Source organism: Diceros bicornis, chromosome X (assembly GCF_020826845.1).
Source record: "Diceros bicornis minor isolate mBicDic1 chromosome X, mDicBic1.mat.cur, whole genome shotgun sequence".
In the NCBI taxonomy this organism is placed as follows: domain Eukaryota; kingdom Metazoa; phylum Chordata; class Mammalia; order Perissodactyla; family Rhinocerotidae; genus Diceros; species Diceros bicornis.
In genome coordinates, this window is record NC_080781.1 from 131686 (window position 1) to 143740 (window position 12055).

The following is a 12055-nucleotide window of genomic DNA, read 5'->3' on the forward strand; positions in this document are numbered from 1 at the left end:
AAGACCCAGGAGTCTTGTACAACCACGGTCCTGGGGGCTGTGGCTGCCTGGTTAAATTGACCTTCTGCAAGAGTTATGAGAAAAACCAGTTTATTCAGAGACTGACCCAACACACACTACACCCTCTGCACGTTGATTCCGGCTTTTATACCATCACAGGATCGGGACAGGGTGAAACGTGGAATTCCGGGGGGGGGGGTCTTCTTAATGTGGCGGATCCACCACAAGGAGCCTTATATACACAATGGAAAAGCTCTGCAGTGCTCGAGGGCTTCACGTCAGGCCCGTAATCTCTATTCAGGTGGGTTCCACCCCGTAACTGTGCCAAAATCCCAGCATAAGAGGAGCCAGAGCTGATGGACAGGACCCCTCTCTCAGGTCACGTCCCTCCCCACACTCCCAGGACAGAGATGATGGACAGGACCCCTCTCTCAGATCACCTTCCTCCCCACACTCACAGGACAGAGATGATGGACAGGACCCCTCTCTCAGGTCACCTTCCTCCCCACACTCCCAGGACAGAGATGATGGACAGGACCCCTCTCTCAGGTCACCTTCCTCCCCACACTCCCAGGACAGAGCTGATGGACAGGACCCCTCTCTCAGGTCAGACCCTCCCCACACTCCCAGGACAGAGCTGATGGACAGGACCCCTCTCTCAGGTCAGACCCTCCCCACACTCCCAGGACAGAGATGATGGACAGGACCCCTCTCTCAGGTCAGACCCTCCCCACACTCCCAGGACAGAGATGATGGACAGGACCCCTCTCTCAGGTCACCTTCCTCCCCACACTCCCAGGACAGAGATGATGGACAGGACCCCTCTCTCAGGTCACCTTCCTCCCCACACTCCCAGGACAGAGCTGATGGACAGGACCCCTCTCTCAGGTCAGACCCTCCCCACACTCCCAGGACAGAGCTGATGGACAGGACCCCTCTCTCAGGTCAGACCCTCCCCACACTCCCAGGACAGAGATGATGGACAGGACCCCTCTCTCAGGTCACCTTCCTCCCCACACTCCCAGGACAGAGCTGATGGACAGGACCCCTCTCTCAGATCAGACCCCTCCCCACACTCCCAGGACAGAGATGATGGACAGGACCCCTCTCTCAGATCACCTTCCTCCCCACACTCACAGGACAGAGACGATGGACAGGACCCCTCTCTCAGATCAGACCCCTCCCCACACTCCCAGGACAGAGATGATGGACAGGTCCCCTCTCTCAGGTCACGTCCCTCCCCACACTCCCAGGACAGAGATGATGGACAAGATCCTCTCTCAGGTCAGACCCCTCCCCACACTCCCAGGACAGAGATGATGGACAGGTCCCCTCTCTCAGGTCAGACCCTCCCCACACTCCCAGGACAGAGATGATGGACAGGTCCCCTCTCTCAGGTCAGACCCTCCCCACACTCCCAGGACAGAGACGATGGACAGGACCCCTCTCTCAGGTCACCTTCCTCCCCACACTCACAGGACAGAGATGATGGACAGGTCCCCTCTCTCAGATCAGACCCTCCCCACACTCCCAGGACAGAGCTGATGGACAGGACCCCTCTCTCAGGTCAGACCCTCCCCACACTCCCAGGACAGAGATGATGGACAGGACCCCTCTCTCAGGTCAGACCCTCCCCACACTCCCAGGACAGAGATGATGGACAGGACCCCTCTCTCAGGTCACCTTCCTCCCCACACTCACAGGACAGAGATGATGGACAGGTCCCCTCTCTCAGATCAGACCCTCCCCACACTCCCAGGACAGAGCTGATGGACAGGACCCCTCTCTCAGGTCAGACCCTCCCCACACTCCCAGGACAGAGATGATGGACAGGACCCCTCTCTCAGGTCAGACCCTCCCCACACTCCCAGGACAGAGATGATGGACAGGACCCCTCTCTCAGGTCACCTTCCTCCCCACACTCACAGGACAGAGATGATGGACAGGTCCCCTCTCTCAGGTCACCTTCCTCCCCACACTCACAGGACAGAGATGATGGACAGGTCCCCTCTCTCAGATCAGACCCTCCCCACACTCCCAGGACAGAGATGATGGACAGGACCCCTCTCTCAGGTCACCTTCCTCCCCACACTCACAGGACAGAGATGATGGACAGGTCCCCTCTCTCAGATCAGACCCCTCCCCACACTCCCAGGACAGAGACGATGGACAGGACCCCTCTCTCAGGTCACGTCCCTCCCCACACTCACAGGACAGAGATGATGGACAGGTCCCCTCTCTCAGGTCAGGTACCTCCCCACACTCACAGGACAGAGATGATGGACAGGTCCCCTCTCTCAGGTCAGGTACCTCCCCACACTCACAGGACAGAGATGATGGACAGGACCCCTGTCTCAGGTCAGATCCCTCCCCACACTCACAGGACAGATGATGAACAGGCCCCCCCCCCCTCAGGTCACGTCCCTCCCCACACTCACAGGACAGAGATGATGGACAGGACCCCTGTCTCAGGTCAGACCCCTCCCAACAAACATAGGACGGAGATGGTGGACAGGACTCCTTCCGGTCGGGTCCCTCCCGACCCTCACAGGACAGAGATGATGGACAAGACCCCTATCTCAGGTCTGACCCCTCCCCACACTCCCAGGACAGAGCTCATGGAGAGGACCCCTCCTGTGGGGGTCAGGGTGGCTGGTGGTCGTCCTGAGCCATTGCTTTCCCGGCATCTGCCCCAGTAGAGGAGGCTGTGACGTTGACCCCAGAGGAGAGGATCCAGGAGTGGAGAGCACAGCGTGGCCCCTCCACATGCCCACCGTGCCTGCAATCCCTCCCAGTGTAGGGGACTTGGCCCTAAATCCCATGTGCTGGTCTTTAGACTGTGCCTCGGCCTGGGCGGGGCGCAGGCGGTGTCCCCGAGACCCTAGAGGCCTGGCTGGTGTGGCACACCGTTGTTGGCCTCACCCGACAACCCAGGAAGCTCTCACAGCGCGGCCCACTGGGTCGTCTTGGACTTGGGAAGCTTATTGTGAAGGTCCTTTATTTCCCCGGAAAGTTCTTCTGCCCCCGAGGGGTTAGTGGGGCCGTGTGGACACCACGTGCTCACCTCTCGGTTGGAGTTGGCGTGTCTGGTGTTTAGGGTCTGCAGTCCGCTGTGCTCTGGGCTACAGAGGGAGGGACGTGGTCGTCCTCCCCTTGGTGGATTTAACACCGGGGCCTGTGGTCTGTGGTGTGTGTAGCCCACTGCTCTCTCCCTCCACGCGGCCTGAGCAGCAGGGACACGGGGGACCGTTGAGGACGTTGTCCCCTTCTCCTCTGGGTCGGATCGTCATCCCCAGGGGCTGTTCACAAGGGTCCCTTCCTCTAGGTTGGACTCGGGCAGGGGGCCTGGCAGCCCATGTGGACGCGTGTCAGGGGGGTCAGGACGCATGGACGTGTGTCCCTCACGAGCAGGTGGGACCTCACAGGGTCCCCGGGAAGACACACGGAGACCTCACTGCCTCTCAGGCTCCTGCAGAGTCTACACGGAGGAAGACGCACGCGGGCGAGCTGGACGAGCTGGTCGGGAGGAGGGCCGTGCCAGCCATGTTCTGTAAGCTGACTGCCAGGTGCTGCAGATGCAGGTGGCTGAGATAGTCCAGCTCTACCTGGACGTCCCCGCTCGGCCCTCAGCCTCCCTCCAGTCCTGACTTCACCCCTCCTTCTGTGTCATCTCTCCCCTGCATAAAATACAGACTCGTGGTCAAAGGTTCCACAAGGACGGTGAACGTGAATTAGCCGCAGTCTCACAGGGTCACCTGCTGTCAAACCTGTTCTCTTCTGTCTGTTCTCGTCACGCCTCCCCTGAGGACGAAGGCCCTCTGTGTTCTCGTGAACTGCGTCTCCCGTTAAACCTCCTCCCAAACTTAACTCCTCATGCACATTTCCATTAGGACATCACATCCGTCATTTGTGCCATCTTGTGAAGGGGACAGGGTCGTCGTCTCAGTTTCATCCTTTCATTACTATTGGAATTGAATGCAAGGTCTGTGAGGGCAGGAACTGGATTTTTGGGGTCTGATTTGATCCTTGTTTAGGTCAGTGCCGGGCATTGACAGGAGCTCAAAAAAGTTTTAATGGATGATGGGGTGGGGGGAGAGGGGGATGGATGGGTGGGTGGACTAGTGGGTGTGTATGTGGGTGGATGGATGGATGGGTGGGTAGGTGGGTAGACAGGTGGGTGGATGGATGGATGGGTGGGTGGATGAGTGGACAGATAGACGGGTGGGTGGGCAGATGGGTGGATGGGTGGACAGATGGGTGGACAGATGGGTGGATGGATGGATGGACAGATGGGTGGACAGGTGGATAGATAGACGGACAAGTGGATGGGTGGACAGATAGGTGGATGGGTGGACGGATGTGTGGACAGGTGGGTGGATGGATAGGTGGATGGGTGCATAGGTGGGTGGATGAGTGGACAGATGGATGGGTGGGTGGGTAGATGGATGGATGGATGGGTGCATGGGTGGGTAGATGGGTGGATGGGTGGATGGGTAGGTGGGTGGATGGATGATGGATGGATGGATGGATGGGTGGACAGATGGGTGGATGATGGATAGATGGATGGGTGCATGGGTGGGTGGATGAGTGGACAGATGGACGGGTGGGTGGGCAGATGGGTGGATGGGTGGACTGATGGGCAGACGGATGTGTGGATAGGTGGGTGGATGGATGGATGGGTGCATGGGTGGGTGGATGAGTGGACAGATGGACTGGTGGGTGGGCAGATGGGTGGATGGGTGGACTGATGGGCGGACGGATGTGTGGACAGGTAGGTGATGGATGGATGGGTGGATGGATGGGTGGACAGATGGGTGGATGGATGTGTGGATAGGTGGGTGGATGGATGGATGGACGGGTGCATGGGTGGACAGATGGATAGCTGGACAGGTGGATGGGTGGACAGATGGGTAGATGGGTGGACTGATGGGTGGACGGATGTGTGGACAGGTGGGTGGATGGATAGATGGATGGGTGCATGGGTGGGTGGATGAGTGGACAGATGGGTGGGTGAGTAGATGGATGGATGGATAGGTGCATGGGTGGGCAGATGGGTGGATGGGTAGACTGATGGGTGGACGGATGTGTGGATAGGTGGGTGGGTGGATAGATGGATGGATGGGTGGACAGATGGGTGGATGGATGGATGGGTGGGTGGATGAATGGGTGGACGGGTGGGTGGATGGGTGGACAGATGGACGGGTGGGTGGGCAGATGGGTGGATGGGTGGACTGATGGGTGGACGGATGTGCGGATAGGTGGGTGGATGGATGAATGGGTGGGTGCACGGGTGGACAGGTGGATAGATAGACGGACAGGTGGATGGGGGGACAGATGGTGTCCTTTCCTCTCCTAGGAAGGGGCATGTGAAGACTCCTCTTGGTGTGTCCCCGTCTCGTAATACAAGGAAGACGTTAATCCTTTATCTGTTGCCAATACTTTCCCTCGACTGCCTTTTGGGTGTTTATTTTTATGATGTGTTCTTTTGTCTTTTCTTTTTTTGACCTTAACCCCCCTGAACTTTTCAGCGTGGCTGTGAGGGCACCGTCTCACCTGGTTTTCTCTCCGCCCCCTGTTCCCCAGGTTGGTCCTCTCGTAGGACACGACTGCCTTTTAAACAGCTGTGCACTGAGCCTCTGTACATCCTGGAGGCCGCGTCTGGGACCTGCTTGTCGTCTGACACGTGGCCGGCTCTCGCAGCTCTGCGCTCCCTCCCACCCTCCCTCCCTCGGCCCCAAGGCAGAACGACAGGCTCCAATACGCCCTGTCTCGTCTCCTCTGCCTGCAGCAGGTGAGTGGGCTGTTCCGGAAGGTCTGACGATGCCCCGCGGCTGCTCCCCCGCGACACTGAGCCTGGGTCACGGGCACCGCTGTTCCTCTGCCTTCTCCTTAGAAAGTATGCACCCGCGTTAGCGCTGTGTCTGCAGTTGCTCATGACGACAGCGCGTCCTGGCGTCTTGGCTCTGGCGGCCGTAACAACGGAACAGACGGGGCGGCTTAAACAACAGACCTGTGTTTCTCCCAGTTCTGTCCCCCAGGCCTCACTGGGGGGGATTCAGCATATGGATTTGGGGGGACACACACATTCAGTCCCTCACACCTGGCCAGGGAGCGGCCATGGTTCTGTGCTGGGCTGGATCATCCCGTGGGGCGGCTTTTCTAGCTGAGCCCAGGGATGTCCGTGCCCCCTGAGCCGCTGTATGGACCCGGGTGAATCACACGCATTCTGTACGTGGCTGGGGGTGGGTCCCACTTAGCTGCGGGTGTTTCTGCCCACGGGGCCGTGTCTGCCTGTGTTGGCAACGGGCGTCCCTCACCCTGTGTGTCTGTGCAGGTTCCCGCACCCTCTCTGTTCTGTTTAAACTGCAGACGATCCACAGACCTGCCCCGCACTTCGGACGGTGGCCCGTCCTGTCATAGGGATCCCCCGGGTGCCAGTGTGGACTCCACGCGTGTCCTTCATTGGTGAGGTGGGCCTCACGCACCCCACAGCGACTTGAGGGCGTCTCTCCCCTGGTCTGTCAGGGCGGATGTTTCCAAAAGGAGAGATTGTATATAATCCTCGTGGAAGACAGCTTATCCCGACACGTGGAGTCCACGACAGTGACACGTGGCGTCCACGGCTGGGAGGCGTGGCCAGTGTTCTGCTCTGTGTGGTGCCTTGTTCTGTTTTCCAGACGGATCTGTCTGCCCTCAGTATCACAAGTGGTTACTTAGAGGGCTTGGGAGACTCGCATAAGCCCGCATTGAATCGGACACCAACGTGGTCCTGGAACTGAACAGTGTCTGTAGGAGGAGGTGGTGCTCTCCCTTCTCTCCCCCTTGTCCTGGCTTTGTCACCCCGTCTGGGGCCACACACCGTCTTGAGCTCTCTGGAAGACCCGCCTTCAGCCCTCTGTGCTGCGGGTCCGTCCACGCCCACCTGCAGACTCACCACTGCCAGGACTGCATCCTCATGAGGCCAAACGAGGGGGCCCAGGGCGAGGAGGAGCCCACTGCCAACCCGTTTCACACCACATGCAAACAGAGCAAGCGTCTGTTTGCAAGCAAGCTTCATCCTGAAGGTGGGGGAGGGGCCCCCTAGGTGGGGGGTGTCCCCGGGGTAGGAGGTGTCCTGGGCTGGGGGAGGTTCATCCTCAAGGTGGGAGAGGGGCCTCCTAGGTGGGGGGGTGTCCTGGGGTAGGCGGTGTCCTGGGCTGAGGGAGCTTCATCCTCAAGGTGGGGGAGGAGCCCCCAAGGTGGAGGAGGGGCCTCGGTGTGGCCCCATGGCTGACTGCTCCTGGCCCTGCAGACCTGTCCACGGGGACGTGCTCCACCTGGACACCCTGGCCAGCTCTGCACGGCTCACAGAGAACCGAGAAACCTGTCCAGGGGCTGTAAGTCCAAGAGGCAAGGCTGTCTCCTTCATGTTGGGCACAGGGTCCGCGTTCAGGGACAGCCTGTCCAGAATCTGCCGGCCCATCTCTGCATTGTCAGCCTCACGGGTTTTTCCAACCACCTCTCAAAGATCGAGCTTGAGGGTGGCCGCAGTCCCAGAGTTGGGCTGGCTGTTCAGGGACGCTGGTCAGATGGGGTCCTACCTGGGTCTGGGAGGGGGAGGGGCTGCACCACCGGTGGCCAGATGTGCAGAGACCGTGCTGTCCTGGTGGAATGTGCTTCAGGGGCAGCGAGGGGGCACTTCCCACCTCCCCTGACGGCCCAGGACTGCCTGTGGCTCAAGAGGGGACATGACAGAGTGTCAGAGATGCCACTGGGTGCTCACGTCCTGGGGCTGAGCCTACTCCATCTGTCTCCACCAGTCTCATCTCCTTCTCCGTCTGTCTCCGTGTCCTCCTCCATGAGACTCTATCTCCTCCTCCGTCTCCATCTCCTCCTCCATCAGACTCCATGTCCTCCTCCATGAGACTCCATCTCCTCCTCCACGAGACTCCATCTCCTCCTCCATGAGACTCCATCTCCTCCTCCATCAGACTCCATGTCCTCCTCCATGAGACTCCATCTCCTCCTCCGTCTCCATCTCCTCCTCCATCAGACTCCATGTCCTCCTCCATGAGACTCCATCTCATCCTCCATCAGACTCCATCTCCTCCTCCATCAGACTCCATCTCCTCCTCCATGAGACTCCATCTTCTCCTCCGTCTCCATGTCCTCCTCCATGAGACTCCATGTCCTCCTCCATGAGACTCCATCTCCTCCTCCATCTGACTCCATCTCCTCCGTCTCCATCTCCTCCTCCATCAGACTCCATCTTCTCCTCCACGAGACTCCATCTATCCTTCTGTCTCCATTTTTTTCTTCAGACTCCATCTCCTCCTCCATGAGACTCCATCTCCTCCTCCATGAGGCTCCATCTCCTCCTCCATGAGGCTCCATCTCCTCCTCCATGAGACTCCATCTTCTCTGTCTCCGTCTCCTCCTCCATGAGGCTCCATCTCCTCCTCCATGCGACTCCATCTCCTCCTCTGTCTCCATCTCCTCCTCCATGAGATTCCATCTCCTCTCCATCTGTCTCCATCTTCTTCTTCAGACTCCATCCCTCCTCCATGAGACTCCATCTCATCTTTCATTTTCCCACGGCCGTCCAGGCCTGTCCCCTCCAGGGCTCCTGCCCACCTGGTCTCCCACCTCAGTCTCTCAACAAGGATCAAGGCTCTAGATGAGGCTGGGTCCCTCAGGGAACTGCCGGGGGTGTGTCCTGCTCCTGGCTTGCTGGTGGCTGACAGAGAGTGGAGGACTGACCGGCCGCCCTCTCTCCTCTGCAGGGACATCTTTGATGTTAACTCCCTATCTTCTGAGGACGCTTCCAGTGAAGACATCGATGTGGAGTGTGTCCCTGCCCAGGGGGTATGTCCCAGGCTAGGCCTTTGGGTGGTGGCCACATGGGGCATTGATGGGGCTGGAGAGGATGCTGACTGGGCCGTGTAGGGCACTGACTGGGTGCCACGTGGGAGCTGCCTTCTCCTGCCCCTGCCCCCAGGCCCTGGGTCAGGGAGAAGCAGGAGACCCCGTCTGATGGGGTCTCCCCGGGGACATCACGGCCTCTGTGCCCAGTGTGGGGTATGGGAGCAGGGTCCTTTGCAGGTCCAGTACCAGGGATTCTGGCCCTAGTCAGAGTGACCCGGGGCTGCCCTGTGGGTGGATTACATGGGGCTGTGTGAACAGAACACCCAGGTGCCTGCCGTGTAGACGGGTCGCTGGGTGCCTGCTGTGTGGATGATCACCTGGGGGGCTGGCCCGACTGTCTGGGGGCCCAGGCCCTGAGTCATCCCGGGGCTCTGACTAGGGTGTGGCCTCTAGGCTCGTGCAGGGTGCTCGGGTGCCCAAGGCTGGCAGGGTGTGGTCCCCATGCCCCAGCCTGTGTGGCTCAGGACACTAGATTTCGGAGGGCCCTGGCACCCTCGGTGTCTCTCTTGGCTCCTGCCTGGCTGCCCCCGATCCCAGAGGCATAGATCCCAAACTGACCGGTGACCGCCGTGGAGGGCGCCCAGGCATACCACGTGTCCGTGTATTTGTCCATCTGTTCTGTGCCCATCCATCGGGTCCTGAGCGTCCTGTCTGTCCCCAGGAGGTGTCTGACTGAAGATGGCCCACACCCCGGGTGGGACCCATGTCCAGAGCTCCTCCTGCATCACCACGTTGTGTCCACGGCCGGCTGGTCCCGGGTTGGGTGGCCTGTGGCCTCCGACTGCGGATGACCTGGGCCCTCGGGGCCTCCAGGCTGTGAGTGGATGGTGGTGACCCTGCCATCTGCTCCCACAGAGCCGGCCCCCTGTACACGGGGCAGGGCCACGCAACCCTCCACTGGGGACCCTCAGGGTGCCCAACCACCCAGGTGTCTACCTGCCCGCGGCTTCCTCGCGGGGCCCCGGCTGAGCACTGTGCTCAGCTCGGCTGGCAGGTCCCAGAACCAGCTTTGCTCCCCTGCAGAGCTTGGTGCCGGCTCCCTTGTCTGGGTGGTCCCGCTCTGCGTGGGCCGCTGGCTCCTCCTCTCACGGCCCAGGGCCCTGTTGGCGCGTTTCGTGGTGTCCAGTGCCTTGGGCCCAGCTGCAGGAGAAGGAGGGTGCGGCACGGTCTGGGCAGCACCAAGATGCTTTAAACTGGCTGCACCTGATGTGGTGGAGGTGGGAGCGGCCTGAGGCCCGCAGCCCGGGTGGGGGATGCCCGTGGGGTGTCCCTGAGGGCCACTCATTGGCACTGCTCCCCACAGACACCTGGGGTGTGGCCACTCCCACCCTTGAAATCTCGTGTTGGTGCCAAACCACAGAGGCTCCCGGACACCAGAGGGGGACGACCCCATACAGCCGACCCCCGTGCACAGGTGGAGAGTGGATGTCAGGGGGTCTCCCCATTTCTCTCTGTAGGGGAGGATTCTCCTCCCTCTGTTGTGCACACACAAGAACAAGTCTGCACGTCCCGGCATGGGCCTTGGCCTGGGCGCTCAGGGTCCGGGCCCCTGGAACAGCCTGCCTCCACACGAGGCCACGTTCTGCAAGCCTCTGCGCAAATGGTGGGCTTGGAGGTCGAGGCCTCAGGCAGAGCGTCTGTGCAGTCGAGTCGTCTCTCCTCCCCTCTCCAGACTTTGGAAGCCACCCGTGGGGGAGAACCCCCTGGGCATGGTGTCAAGACCAGCCGAGGGGGGTCAGAGGAGGGTCACGCTGCTGGGAGCTGTCAATCCCCAGGACCTGTGACCCGTGCTGACCCAGCTTCCTGCCCCCGAGGGCCATCCCCACCCGGCAATGTAGCCACGTCTCCCCTTGGTGACATTCCTGTGTGTCCCCAGTAGCGTTGCTGTCACCTTTGCAGACTGGGTATCACGGGCTGGGTGAGCTGAGCCCTTGATTGAAAATCTTTAAATTCTTTATTTGAAAATACAAACGTGATCTCATAAAACATTTTTAAACCGTTCTACACAGCAAATAAAAGTTAACTTTACATACTTTGTACATTTGCAACATGAAAACATTCAAATAACTCGAGTGGGCCCTCCGTCCCGCACCCCGCGGGGAGGGCTGTGCCCGGGGACACTTGTTCCAGAAGGTTCCAGGGCTGCTGCAGCGCCGGGGTCCTGGAATGCTCCGACTACTTGAGAACAACAACACACGGCCATCCGACGCCCAGAAGTCAGTGCCTGCCACACGACACTGAGGCAGATCCCTTCGGAGCAGAAACCGGTTGCCGGCCAGGACCGGGTAAGTCTTGAAACGCCTGGACCCTGAAGCTAGAGGGAGGCCGTCCCGGTTTTCCTGGACGCCCTAGAGCATTTCTCCCGGGGTGCGCGTGTCTTCCCGCCAGGCCCGGCCAGGGGTTCCTGGATGTGCGTTGGCCCCTCCAGGAGGGGTGGGCACACACGCGTCAATGACCATCTCCGACCAGCTTCTGTGCTGAATAAATAAAAGTGTATCATTCCATACAAACGCACTTCACTTTCTGTAAAAGACAGCTCAACCATCAAACACAGTTTTGTTGTTTTTTACACAAAAGCCGCTGCATCCAGCAGGCCGCCACAGACAGTCCCTCGCGGGCACGGGTCACGAGGGCTGCAGATCGTCGTCCCCGCACTCGTACTCGTAGAGGTCGACAGCACCCAGGGAGGAGGGCGCCTCGAAGAAGGGCCTCTGGGCCAGGGGAGACCGCAGCGCGCACAGCTTCTGGTCCACGGGGCTGAGCTCGGCCTCGTACCTGCAAGGAGGGGCTGAGTGAAGACACAGGAGGGGCCCCGACACGGCGGCCCAGAGCAGTCAGGCCAGCCGGCTTGCTTTCCGACACGGCCTGCGAGGCACCGCTGGCTGCTCCCCTGACGAGTGCACCTCGGGTGGCTGCAAACTCTGCGCACACAAAACTCCAGGCCCAGAGGCATCAGGGTGAGTTCCACCAAAGGGAAGAAATAGCACGTCCTCTACACAAATGCTCCCAGAGAACAGAAGGAAGAGGCACGCTCTCCACTATTCTACAAGGCCAGCGTTACCCCAATACCAAAACAAGATTGTGTCACAAGATAACAAACTACAAGTAATCCTTGCAGATGGAAACCGGATAAATAAAAAGGATAACACAT

At 59.8% G+C, this 12055-nt stretch overlaps 1 protein-coding gene and 1 long non-coding RNA gene across 5 annotated transcripts in view; one reads left to right on the top strand and one right to left on the bottom strand.

Moving 5' to 3' along the window:
- Positions 1-2556: 2556 nt before the first annotated feature.
- On the top strand, positions 2557-10936 carry LOC131400671 (uncharacterized). 3 transcript variants are annotated; one of them, XR_009217396.1, is made up of 6 exons: positions 2557-3550; positions 3891-3982; positions 5584-7064; positions 7292-7376; positions 8763-8844; positions 9566-10936. It is a non-coding gene; the product is annotated as an uncharacterized LOC131400671 (long non-coding RNA). The 3 variants fall into 3 exon arrangements; XR_009217395.1 differs by having other exon boundaries at positions 2557-3982; XR_009217397.1 differs by lacking the exons at positions 2557-3550; positions 3891-3982 and adding an exon at positions 5300-5413.
- A 73-nt stretch (positions 10937-11009) lies between these two features.
- PPP2R3B (protein phosphatase 2 regulatory subunit B''beta) overlaps positions 11010-12055 on the bottom strand; it is a 64733-nt gene continuing 63687 nt past the window's right edge. For both annotated transcript variants that reach the window (XM_058535351.1, XM_058535350.1), the window contains one exon: positions 11010-11679. In XM_058535351.1, coding sequence (XP_058391334.1) covers positions 11529-11679 — 151 coding nt within the window. In that variant the 3' untranslated portion in view covers positions 11010-11528. The remainder of the gene's footprint in view (positions 11680-12055) is intronic.